The following is a 12,173-nucleotide window of genomic DNA, read 5'->3' as shown; positions in this document are numbered from 1 at the left end:
TAGTACACATAAACATCCTTAATTTATAACTGTAAATAAAATGGTGCAAAAATTAAACACACATACAAAAGAACAATATTTTTCTTAATTTTATTAGTGTCATGATAACTATTTTACAAAAATGCCAAGGCAAAAATGTTTTTATATTTCTTCCCACTGTCCAATCTTCTACTCTAATTGAGTTCCCTCACCTGTGCTCTGGAACTCCCTGCCATCCTGACCATATTGTAAGCACACTGCTATCCCTGGGGTAAGCTCTGGGACCTCAGGGGCCTTGTTTGTACTGACACACACATGTTCATGCTTTTATATAAAGCAGAATATGATGGACCTCTTTCCATTTTCCAAGAATGGTATTTTGTTGTCTGAAGGAATTTAAACCTGTCTGCATAGACAATTTGCTTTAGAGACTTTTCAGACACTGACTTGGAAAAGCCAACCAGAAAAATTGTTTTACTCCTCAAGTTAAGAATACGCAATACTCAGGAGTGAGTACTTAGGGGTTGGGTTTAATTACAGTCTTACAACTCATTTTAATTCTGTTCAACAAGTTATAATTTCATAAGAGAATAAGGTAGCCCAGTACATGAACTGTCAATTCTTTGGAAAAAATAGCAAGTTCATTAAATTCTTATGAATATTTTATACTATTTGCTATAATTTCAAATGCTGTTATAGTAATACAGGGAGCATGATGGATTTTTGTACAATGAATACAACAAAACATAGCGGGTAATTGTTTTTATGCTGTCTCTCATTGATTCAAAATATTTTTTTTTCAAATTACTTTTACTTATACTCAGAAAAATTCACAAAGTTATGTGAAAAGAAACTAGAAAATACAAAAAAGTTCATATTAAGGCAATAAGTATAATGCAAAAATAGTAGTTAGTGCTAGGTAGGTAGGTAGATAGATAGAAATTTATGTATACAAATGATATACATTTATATAAGTATCAAGTATGGAAAATAGAAATATTTATCATTGCATACAATAGTCATAAGTTATTTTTAATTCATCAACCTCATCTTTTTGTCCTTTTGACAGATTATCATTCTGTCTTCTTTTTCAACTTTATACTAATAGTATACTGGGTGTGCGTATGAGGATATGTAAGTATTCAGTTGTTAATATAGAATGTTAATATCTAAACATAATGGTGCAACATTTGGAAACGCATTTTGAATTTCAGGATTTATTTCAGTATTTGTCCTTTCTGATAAATTATCCTTCTGTCTTCCTGTTCAACTTTTATACTAATAGTTTACTGGATATGCATATGAGAATGTTGTTAATATATAAACATAATGGTGGAACAATTTGGATTTCAAGATTTACTTCAGTATTTTTCAAAGGCTTAGAAATAGTACTATTTAATAAATTTTAATATGGCAAAGTATAATTCAGAAAATAAGTAATATAATATCTATGTCTTACAACTAAAACAATCTTTTGTGTTTTATAAGGCCTATCTATTGTAGTTTTCCTTATTTAGAAATAGCAACAGAAATATAAGAAGTGCAAATTCCCAACTTTTACTACTTACCGAGAAAACCAGTTCATTTTAATAATTGGCATTAAAAATATGCTACCTTCTCCTAATTCATATTTTCCTGATTCTCATCTCTACTTAAACTCCGTTCTATTTAGATCTTTATCTTACTGTAATCATGAGAGAATTTTTCTATTTTTCTATGGGGATGATGAATTTGGCTTCATCCATTTTTTTCTTTTTTTTTTTCTTTTTTTTTTGGTGGTACTGGGGTTCCTGGAAGTCCTTCTACCTCCGGGATACGCTCACCGACCTATTTTTTATACTTTTCTTTATTTGGAAACGGTCTCTCTCTCTCTCTCTCTCTCTCTCTCTCTCTCTCTCTCTCTCTCTCTCTCTCTCTTTTTTTTTTTTTGGTGGTACTGGGGTTCCTGGAAGCCCTTATGCCTCTTGGATACACACCCACGGGCTACACTCCCAGACCTATTTTTTACTTTTTTATGTGGAAACAGGGTCTCTTAAGCCAGTGAGGCTGGCTCTGAACCAGCGCGATCCTCCTGTCTCCGCCTCCCAAGCGCGGGGATTACAAGCGTGCGCCACCACACCCGACTGCATGAGAGAATTTTTAATAATCATTTTTTATACCTTAACTCTGGATGCTGTTTTAAATCTCTCTAAAATTATTGTGGTCAAAACTTTGGTTTTTTTTATTTTTTATGTTTCTTTTTAATTTTTTTATTGGTCCATAGCAGTCATACATCTTAATGAGGTACAAGATGGTAGAGGCATACAAGCACACTTAACTCATTTATTCCAGACCCAGTTCCCACCCCATTCCCTCCCCCTCCCTCCTTCTCATGTTTGGCTTAGTGATTGACTGATATGTTTGTGAATGTACATAATGTACATTAGGGAACTTCTCTCTTCCCCCCTCCCACCCCAGTTAGGTCGCCTTATTTGCTCATCTATAGATTCTTCTTTCTTGTCTAGAGTTCCTTCTATGACCCATTTTCTCCCTAGCTTCCACATATTTGGGAGAGCATTCAATTCCTTACTTTTTGTGACTAATCTCATTTAGCATAATGTTCTCCAGTTCCATCCATTTCCCTGTAAATGATGTAATTTTGTTCTTCTCTGTGGCTGAGTAAAATTTCATTTTGTACATATCCCATAGTTTTATATGCCATTCATCTGTTAATTTGTGAAAAGCATATTTGTTATTTAAAATATCTAGGTTCATAAAGTAGTCACATTATTTAAATTTGCTGAAATTGCCTGAGGCCTTATGGAAAAATTAGATGCGAGATTATATATATATATATATATATATATATATATATATATATGTATGTATGTATATGTATATGTATATATATATACATATATATATATACATATATATTTTTTAATCAAATTTTACACCTGACTTTGGATTGGTGCTCCATAATCTGAAATTTCTTGTGAGACAGATATATGAAAAAAGAAAGTCAAGTTAAACAATTATTTTTCAAGCCAGGCCTGTGGCACATGCTTGTAATCCCATCATTTGGGAGGCTGAGACTGGAGGATCATGGTTTAGCGAGGTACTTTGCGACTCAGTAAGACCCTGTTTCAAAATTTAAAAGACAAAAAAATAGGGCTGGGGGTGTAGCTCAGAGGTACAATGCCCCTGGGTTCCATCCCCAGTACCACAAAAAAAATTTTGTGTGTGTGTGTGGTACTGGGGATGGAACCCTTCTACCTCCAGGCTATGCTCCCAGACCTATTTTATATTTTATTTGGAAGCAGGGTCCCTTAAGCCAGCTTCGAACCTATGTGATCCTCCTGTCTCTGCCTCCCAAGCATGATGATTACAAGCCTGTGCCACAATGCCTGGCCAAAAAAAAAAAAATTTATTTCTCATGTTATAGTTTGGTCACATAAACAAAAAAGTATCTTAATTATGTTCATATAATTCAAACTAGTTATGTATGAAGAATTTACCTAGTTCTGCTTGAGAAACAAAAAATGTAGGTGGTTGAGTATAAGAAAGACTCTCTACAGTTCTGTGTTAACTTCCACATTTTAAATACATATTTTAGTTTCCTATCTTATATTTGATACAAATGTCTTAGCTAGTAAACAAATTTCTGTCCTTTAATATCAAAGAATAAAGCCAGGTGTGTTGGCATACGCTTGTAATCTCAGAATTCGGGAGGCTGAGACCGGAGGATCGCAGTTCACAGCCAGCCTCAGCTACTTAGTGAGGCCGTCGCAACTTAGTGAGACCCTGTTTCAAAATAAAAGAATAAAACATAGGACAGGGGATATAGCTCAGAGGTCAAATGCCACTGGGTTCCATCCCCAGACCCTCAAAAAAAAAAAATAAAAGAATGAAAAGTCTTGCAGAATTTTCATTTTGATTTGTCTTATTGCCCATTAAATTCTGAGTTTTCATACTAATTTGCCTTCTTATCATATTTTTCTTCATAGTAATCATATTATATAAATGCAGCAATAACTTTCTACTTTCACTAAAATGCCAATATCTGGAATAACTTTTGCCTTACTATGTGTAATCATTAATTATTTGCTAAGAGATTACATGACTTAAAAGATTTTAGCTTGTACACTTATAAGATGCCTTGAGCTTCATTATTTCAAACCACATTCACTATATCAGGTTACAATAATGAAGGGCATAATCTATTTGGGAGTTATTCATTTATAAGTAAGTAAATAAAGAATATTATTAGTCAATTCTGTCACATTCATTTACTTATTAACTATGATACATGAAGGTGTATACTCATTATTAAAAAAAATTTAAGATGAATATTATCTGGTCCAGAATTGAAGGAATTTGTACAAATGTTTGAGAGTGATAAACCCATATGGGTTTCCTATAATTTAACATAATATATTGATGTTTAAACAAAGTAGTATAAAAGTAGCAGAGTAAGTTTGAGATTACAAAGAAAGTTTCAGAGCAAAAATTGCATTTGAGTCTACTTAAAACTTACTAATACTAAAAAGGTATTATTTTACCAAAGAAAAGTGGCATGTCAGCAAAAATTCTAGGTTAATATTGTGAATAAGGAATTCACTCAGGTGAGAAATTCAGGCTTGGGTAAGAAGGGAAATGGAAACAGGACCACAAAATAGACTGTACATAGATTTTGTAAAATACCTTTAACTCCACCCTGTCATCATGAAACGTAACATACAAGCAACTTATGGCTGACTATTTACAGGACCTTGGAGAACACACACCTATTTAGAGACTCTCCAGATAAGCTCTTGAAAATAGGTGTTTTAGGATAACCATAGCTAATGAGACAAGGTACTGCAAGGGGCAAAATGTTTGAAGAAAGGAGAGAAAATAACAAATTAGGTGACTCAGGATTTAACCAGTATGAGCTGCTTCAGAGATGCTAGGAGAATATACAAAAATTTCCTTTTAAGATGTGTGAATATTATGTTTGTAAGGAATTATGATAGAAAGAATAAAGAAAAAGAGAAAAAAAAGAAAAAGAAAGAAAGGAAAAGAGGAGGAGGAAGAGGAGAGGAGGAGGAGGAGGAGAAGAAGAGGAGGAGGAGGAAGAGGAGAGGAGGAGGAGGAGGAGGAGAAGAAGAGGAGGAGGAGGAGGTGGAGGAGGAGGAAGAGAAGGAAGGAAGGAAGGAAGGAAGGAAGGAAGGAAGGAAGGAAGGAAGGAAGGAAGGAAGGAAAAAATGGGAGGTATCCACAGGAAGGACTGTGACAACTTGTTTTAAAGACAAAGGAATCTTAAAACCTTTATGGTGGTAAAACATTGAGTATGAAAATATTGTGGTAAAAAGAAGACAGAAAATAATCAGCTAGGGTAGAACCATGGAAGAGACTTTTAAAGATCTTATGCTAATTTGTTGAAAAGGGAAAAAAAGGCACTAAATGTAGAGATGGAATGACAGTGCTTCAGCTCAAGCCATGAGACAGTGCTGTCACAGATTCCAGTGGGACAAAGTAAAGCTAATGCAAAACTGCACAAAGAATTTCAATGTATAAATAAGTTAGTTTTCCTTTGAGCCCAAATGGTTAAACCTGGGATGTGCAATTTTACTTGGTTTTTAGAGACTGTTTCTTTATGTGTAAATTTTTCATGTTCATGGAGATAAATACTCCAACAATATGATTATTATCCTATGTAACAAACATACCAAATTAATTATAATGTGAATTATTAAATCTGGGTAGGGTGGTAAAATAATGTTGATAACTACAGTATTCATGAAAAAGAATGAAGGTAATCAAATTATCGAACAGTTAAAGATGTACTGACAGGCTGTGTGTTGTACAAAAGGGGAGGTGAGCAATGACATGACAATCATTTGCCTATGAAATTCAAAGTGTCATGTGTAAGAACTGGGGGAAGAGAGAAAGAGCACACACTCTGCAGGTCCCACTAGACCACTGGACTGGAAAGCTCCATTCCCTGAATCTTGGTATATTATCCACTTAGGAGTGATTAAACAAATAAAATGTTCAATAGAGGACCTTTCTTATGTAGGGAACACAATTGTATAAAAAAAAAAAGAAAATACCCGAAAGAAAATTATGGAAGAGGATGTTATTAATTATTTTTATGCTTCCTCTCATTCATTTCTTTGTCTTCTCAGTCAACCACAATTTCCTGAAAATGGCCAATTCCACCTTGGTGACTGAGTTTCTCCTCACAGGTTTTCCTGCGGGCTCCTGTACTCCATGGTATTCCTACTGATGTACTTGGCCACGCTGTTAGGAAATCTTCTCATCACCACAGTCACCACCCTGGATCAGAACCTTCACACACCCATGTACTTTTTTCTGCGGAATCTGTCCATCTTGGACATGTGCTACATTTCCGTCACTATCCCAACTGCTTGTGTGAACGCTCTCACTGACAACAGGGCTATTTCAGTGGCCGGCTGTACAACTCAGATCTTCTTGGTCATTTATTGTGCATATGTGGAACTTCTCTTTCTCACCATCATGGCTGGGGACCGCTACGTGGCCATCTGCCAGCCCCTCCACTATCCAGTCATCATGAACCCTCGACTCTGTGTCTGGATGACCCTGGCCACCCTTCTCAGTGGTCTGGTCTATGCAGGTGCACACACCGGGCTCACATTCCTGTTGTCCTTCTGTCGGTCCAATGTGGTCCATCAGTTCTTCTGTGATCTCCCCTCTCTGCTGAGGCTCTCTTGCTCTGACACTTTTAGCAACGAGCTCCTCATTCTTGTCTCTGCCGTGGTGGTTTGTGGTGGCTGCTTCCTTTTAATTGCTGTGTCATATATTTGCATATTTTCTACTGTGCTTAAATTTCCAAACAGAGAGCAAAGGAAGGCCTTTTCCACCTGTGTTCCTCACATCCTTGTAGTGTCCGTCTTCCTCACTTCTATCTTCTGTGTGTACTTAAGAACTTCAGAAACCTCGAGTACAATTCAGAACATGATTTTTTCTTCATTTTATACCATTGTTCCTCCATTCTTGAATCCTATCATCTACAGTCTTAGAAACAAACAAGTAAAGGAGGCTGTAAGAAAAGTAATGCTGAGACAGTCATATTCAGGAAAAAATTAAAGATACATTTCAATATTGTCCTTATTTCACTCAGGGAAATTAAAAATTATATGAAATACTCTTCATATCTAGACGTCACATGTTATACTGCTTACTCTAATCTCACCTTATTAGGACTTGAGTCTTATAAAGTAATTTTGGGTTTTACAGTATCATTTTTATTAATCCTTCATAAGATGTGTATTTTAGAAAATGCATCTTTTAATGAATAAGTATAATTAAAAATATTTGCAGAACTTACTTGTTATTATATTCATAAATCATCAAATGTTTAGCAATACTTATTTCCAAAAATACTTATATCTCAAAAGAAACGTTTACTAATGAAATATGGAGATAATTTACTCTCACATTACCTGATCTTTTCTAGTGAAATGTAAAATAAACATGTAAGTAGCATGGTACACAGCTTTATCTCTTTAATTTCTTTGAAAATATACAAAAATTATAAGTAAGTTATAACAAAAATATAGAGGGAATAAAAATAACATTAGTCATCATCTGGATCATGAACCAAGAAAAAAAATACATATCTATGAAGTAAGATCTAAGAAAAACCATGATTTTGGACAACTTTTCTTCATGATAATGAAGAAACCTCTACTTCCAAAAGAACATTCTGTTTTCACTGGCTGTATCAGTCTCTCCTCTCTCTCTCTCTCTCTCTCTCTCTCTCTCTCTCTCTCTTTCTCTTTCTCTTTCTCTCTCTCCCCATATATATATACAATTTATATATATATATATATACAATTAATATATATATACAATTTATATATATATATTATATATATATATATATATAATTATGTGGCATTGGAGATTGAACTCAGAGGTGCTCTGCCTCTGAGCTATACTCCAAGCCCTATTTTATTTTTTGTTTTGAAACAAGGTCTCACTAAGTTGCTGAAGGCCTAAGTTACCTAAAACCTACAATTCTTTTGTTTCAGCCTTGCAAATACTAGAATTACAGGAATGTGCCACCATGCCCAGCTTGCCATGATTTTATTCCACCAATGATCCATTTCCAGAGATTAAACCCTTGTGGCCACAGATCAATTTTCTGATAGTTTTTCTTTTTATTATCTTAGTTCTCCTGTAATTTTTATTAGTGTATCATGCCTGATAACTAAGAAAAAATGAACTGTAATTGTCTGACTTAAGTATTTAACCCATGTTAGTTTTTAAATTTGTCTCAGATTTTTGGACTTTATAAATATCTATCTGTACAGTATTCATCATCTCAGACAGTTATTTCTCTCCAAATATTTTAGTGTCCTAACTGGCATATTTTACTGTTCTAACTTTGCTAGTTATTAAACACAACTGACTTATGCTCAAGTTATCTAGAAATTTTAATATAACAAAATGAGAAAAAAATCTAGTTCATATAAAACCACAAGCAATGCATCAAATTGCAATTTCTGAAAACAGTTTTGTTCTCCAAATATTAATGGGGAAAAATGAGGAGAAAAACATAAATGCATTCAGTGACTAATAAATAAAATATGAAAGCTTAAATAAATATGATCAGTTAATAAACATATTTTTCAAATTTACCAGACAAGGCAATAAGGACTGAATAGTTGGCTGATGGGGAAACCATTATTTTATTTTTAATATAATCTAACACAGAAAAAAATTACACATAAACTGGATAATATTGTTAGCAATATTTCTGATAGATTAGGACCATCACATTACCCCAGATGAACTCTGCAAGCTCCAACTTTACACACATTTTTTATGCAACTAAAGCTTTACTAAATCCAATGGTGTGTCTTTTAAATATAGATGGGTAGAGTAGTTCAAAGGGGTTAGGGATGAGAGTTAGGAAGGAGCAGGGGCAGGGGCAGGGCTGGAGAAAAAAATTTCAAATAATATTACAGCAATATGTGAAAGTATTACCACCAATCTCACTAACTCTGGTGGGGCGGTAGGAAGAGGCAGTGAGGAGGGATGTGAAGAGAAATATACAAAGAGCTGTACACATGCAGGTTCTTTCTTCTTTTTCTTTTTTTAAATTTTTTATTGGTGCATTGTAGTCATACATCTTAATGGGATAAAAGATGGTGGAGGCACACATGCACACATCACCCAATTAGCCCTTACCCAATCCCTACCCTCTTCCCTCCCCGTCCCTCCTTCCCATGCTTGGCTTAGTGATAGACTTTGATATGTTTGTTTAAGTACATCAGGTGCTTTAGAGAGCTTCCCTCTCCCCCCACCCCCATCCCCTCAGTTAGGTCACCTTATTTTCTCCTCTATAGAATCTCTTTTTTCATCTAGAGTTCCATATTCTTAACACATGGAACCTCACTATGATGTATAATTGCAATGCACCAATAAGTTATGAAAAAAAGGTTTTCAAAATCTGTCCCATGGCATGATAGATGTCAATAAAGAATTTCAAAATGGCCAGATTAATTAAAAATAAAAATACAAAAGTCAGAATGGTGGCAAAAATAAAAATTTGTTGTGAGTTAAGATGGCCAGGTAAGTATATGGGTAACTACTCTCATTTTCTATTATTGTTGCATGTTAATTAATTAAAATACAGCACAAATAATAATACAAGTAGAATCACTTCTCTGCTCAAGTTGGCTTTCTCATATCAAACTAAAAAGGAAATTCTTTATATGTAGTAAGCACTGATGAAAGTTCAGGGGGCATTTACTTCACACAGATTTTGAAAAATAAGTCCATAATTCTAATTCTAGAATATTCAGCTCATGTTGATTATGTTTCTTTAGAAATAATATGTATTCCAGCCAGCATGGTGGTACATGCTTGTAATTCCAATACTTGGAAGGCTGAGACAGGAAGACTGTAGGTTCAAGGCCAGTCTCAACAACTTAGTGAGGCCTTTCACAGCTTATTGAGAAGTAAAAAATAAAAGAATAAAATAGGGCTGAGCTATAGCTCAGAAGTAGAATGTCCCGTGGTTCCATCCTAAGTACCATATACACACAAAAAGAAATAATATGTATTCCTCAAAATTCAATTCTACAAATAGTGTTTCTTTTTATCAAATAAAATTTGAATACTAATAATGTTCCCTAACCTGGTATAGTACCTGTGTATGTGTGTATACACATACATATACACATATAAAATCATAGGGATAAACCATGATATATATTAGTGTGTGTGAATTAAAACCACCTTCCTTTAAGTGGTATCGACTCTCTTAAGACAGTGTGTGAAAGTCTGAATGTCAACTTCTTGCCTGTTTCTTTCTTTCTTTTTTTTTTTGACAGTCAAAACATAGGTGATTTTATTTGAAAAAAGGGAAAAGCATTCATCAGAATTTTCATATCTCTTAATAAACCACATTATATTGGAGAAAGACCCATAATCTCTCAATCATTCATTATTTCACACTTGTACAATTAAAGAGCTCACTTGGGAAATTCACAGAATACTTTATGGCACAAAAGCAAGTGCCCTTAGATTTGTGTTCTGTTCAATATAAAATACAAATGGTTAGCCGGGCGTGGTGGCGCACGCTTGTAATCCCCGCGCTTGGGAGGCGGAGACAGGAGGATCGCGCTGGTTCAGAGCCAGCCTCGCTGGCTTAAGAGACCCTGTTTCCACATAAAAAAAAGTTAAATAATAGGTCTGGGAGTGTATCCCGGAGGTAGAAGGGCTTCCAGGAACCCCAGTACCACCAAAAACAAAAAAATACAAATGGTTAATAAGTTTACTTGGAAAAACTTTATTATTAATTTTCATTCCATTCAGTCTAGATTACACTCAAAAGAAAAAATTATCTGGGTGGTTTTTCACATAACCTATATTCTATTTTTTTTCATACTCATCCCCTTCCTCAAAAGTCTTAGCAAAGCATACTTTATTTCTTTGTTCCTCAGGGTGTAGATGAGAGGGTTCAACAAGGGTGTGACGACAGTGTAGAGAAAGGTGAAAAACTTGCCGTGTTTTGAAGCAAAGTTTGTCTTGGGGTCTATATACACCATCGCCACTGTCCCATAAAACATGAAGACCACCAGGAGGTGGGAAGAACAGGTGGAAATGGCTTTCTGCCTTCCCTCCTCTGACTTCATCTTCCCTACAGCCCGAGCTATGTAGCCATAAGAAGTTAGGATCAACCCTACTGGTACCACCGTGAAAAGCACAGCAGTGATGGTCATCTGCCACTCATTGGCGGAGGTGTCTGCACAGGCCAGTCGTATGAGGACAGGAACCTCACACAGAAAGCCATCCAGGCGGTGATGGGAGCAAAAAGGCAGCTGGAAGGTGATGAAAGATTGGACCAGAGACACCATCAAGCCAGACAGCCAGGCCAAGAGCACCAGCTTCCAGCAGAGTGGGCGGTGCATGATGAGGGTGTAGTGCAGTGGCCGGCAGACAGCAGCGTAGCGGTCTAAGGCCATATCCACCAACAGGACACCTTCAGTGGCACCGGCACAGAGGAACACACACAATTGAACGACACAGCCCATGTAGGTGATGCTTTTGTCCTGCCCCCACATGTTGGACAACATCTGGGGCACAGAGGCTGTGGTTAAGCAGAGATCCAGGAAGGAGAGATTGCTGAGGAAGTAGTACATGGGAGTGTGGAGTCGGGGGTCCATGCAGGAGAGCAAGATGATGGTCCAGTTGCCGAGGATGGTCATGGTGTACAGGAGGATCAGGATCCAGAAGAGAACTCTCTCTACCTGGGGCCACTCAGACAAACCCAGCAGGATGAAGCCGGCAGGGGAACTCTGGTTAGTCCTTCCTGTAGCATTGACATTAGCATTTGAATGCAATGGTAAAAAAGGTTTTATAAGCATATTTTGCATAAGAGTCTGCTACCCTTTATTTAGCATTATTAGCTTAGCCAATAGAATGCAATCTCTCTTCTATAAGTCTATATTTAAACCAGAGAGGTTTTATATTATTCTACTCTTGTGATTCATCTTTAAAATCTATAATCACAACATCCTCAGTTGAAACATTAAAACAATCACCTTAAAATATTTTATGCCCTTTCCAGATATACTTTTTAATATATGCATACATATGTACTTACGTTTAAATAAATATAAATGGAATTAAAGGTTGAAATTTTTATCTACATGTTTTTCTCTCAATTAGCTGAT

The 12,173-nt window shown here is 35.6% G+C and overlaps 2 protein-coding genes across 2 annotated transcripts in view; one reads left to right on the top strand and one right to left on the bottom strand.

The window, feature by feature from the left end:
- Window positions 1-11,864, bottom strand: part of LOC308265016 (olfactory receptor 2G6-like) — a gene marked incomplete at both ends in the record, with an annotated part of 658,093 nt that extends 646,229 nt beyond the window's left edge. Inside the window, one exon of the mRNA XM_080698647.1 lies at window positions 11,514-11,864. Within this exon, the coding sequence (XP_080554773.1) occupies window positions 11,514-11,864 (351 nt within the window). The remainder of the gene's footprint in view (window positions 1-11,513) is intronic.
- On the top strand, window positions 6,149-7,071 carry LOC308265514 (olfactory receptor 14C36-like; the record flags this gene model as incomplete). The annotated part of the gene is given in 2 exon segments (XM_080699312.1): window positions 6,149-6,191; window positions 6,194-7,071. Coding segments are annotated over 2 exon segments (921 nt in total).
- Window positions 11,865-12,173: the final 309 nt, after the last annotated feature.

This window comes from Muscardinus avellanarius, assembly GCF_963383645.1.
Source record: "Muscardinus avellanarius genome assembly, chromosome: 7".
Lineage (NCBI taxonomy): Eukaryota > Metazoa > Chordata > Mammalia > Rodentia > Gliridae > Muscardinus > Muscardinus avellanarius.
This window is presented reverse-complemented; position numbering and strand designations above follow the sequence as displayed.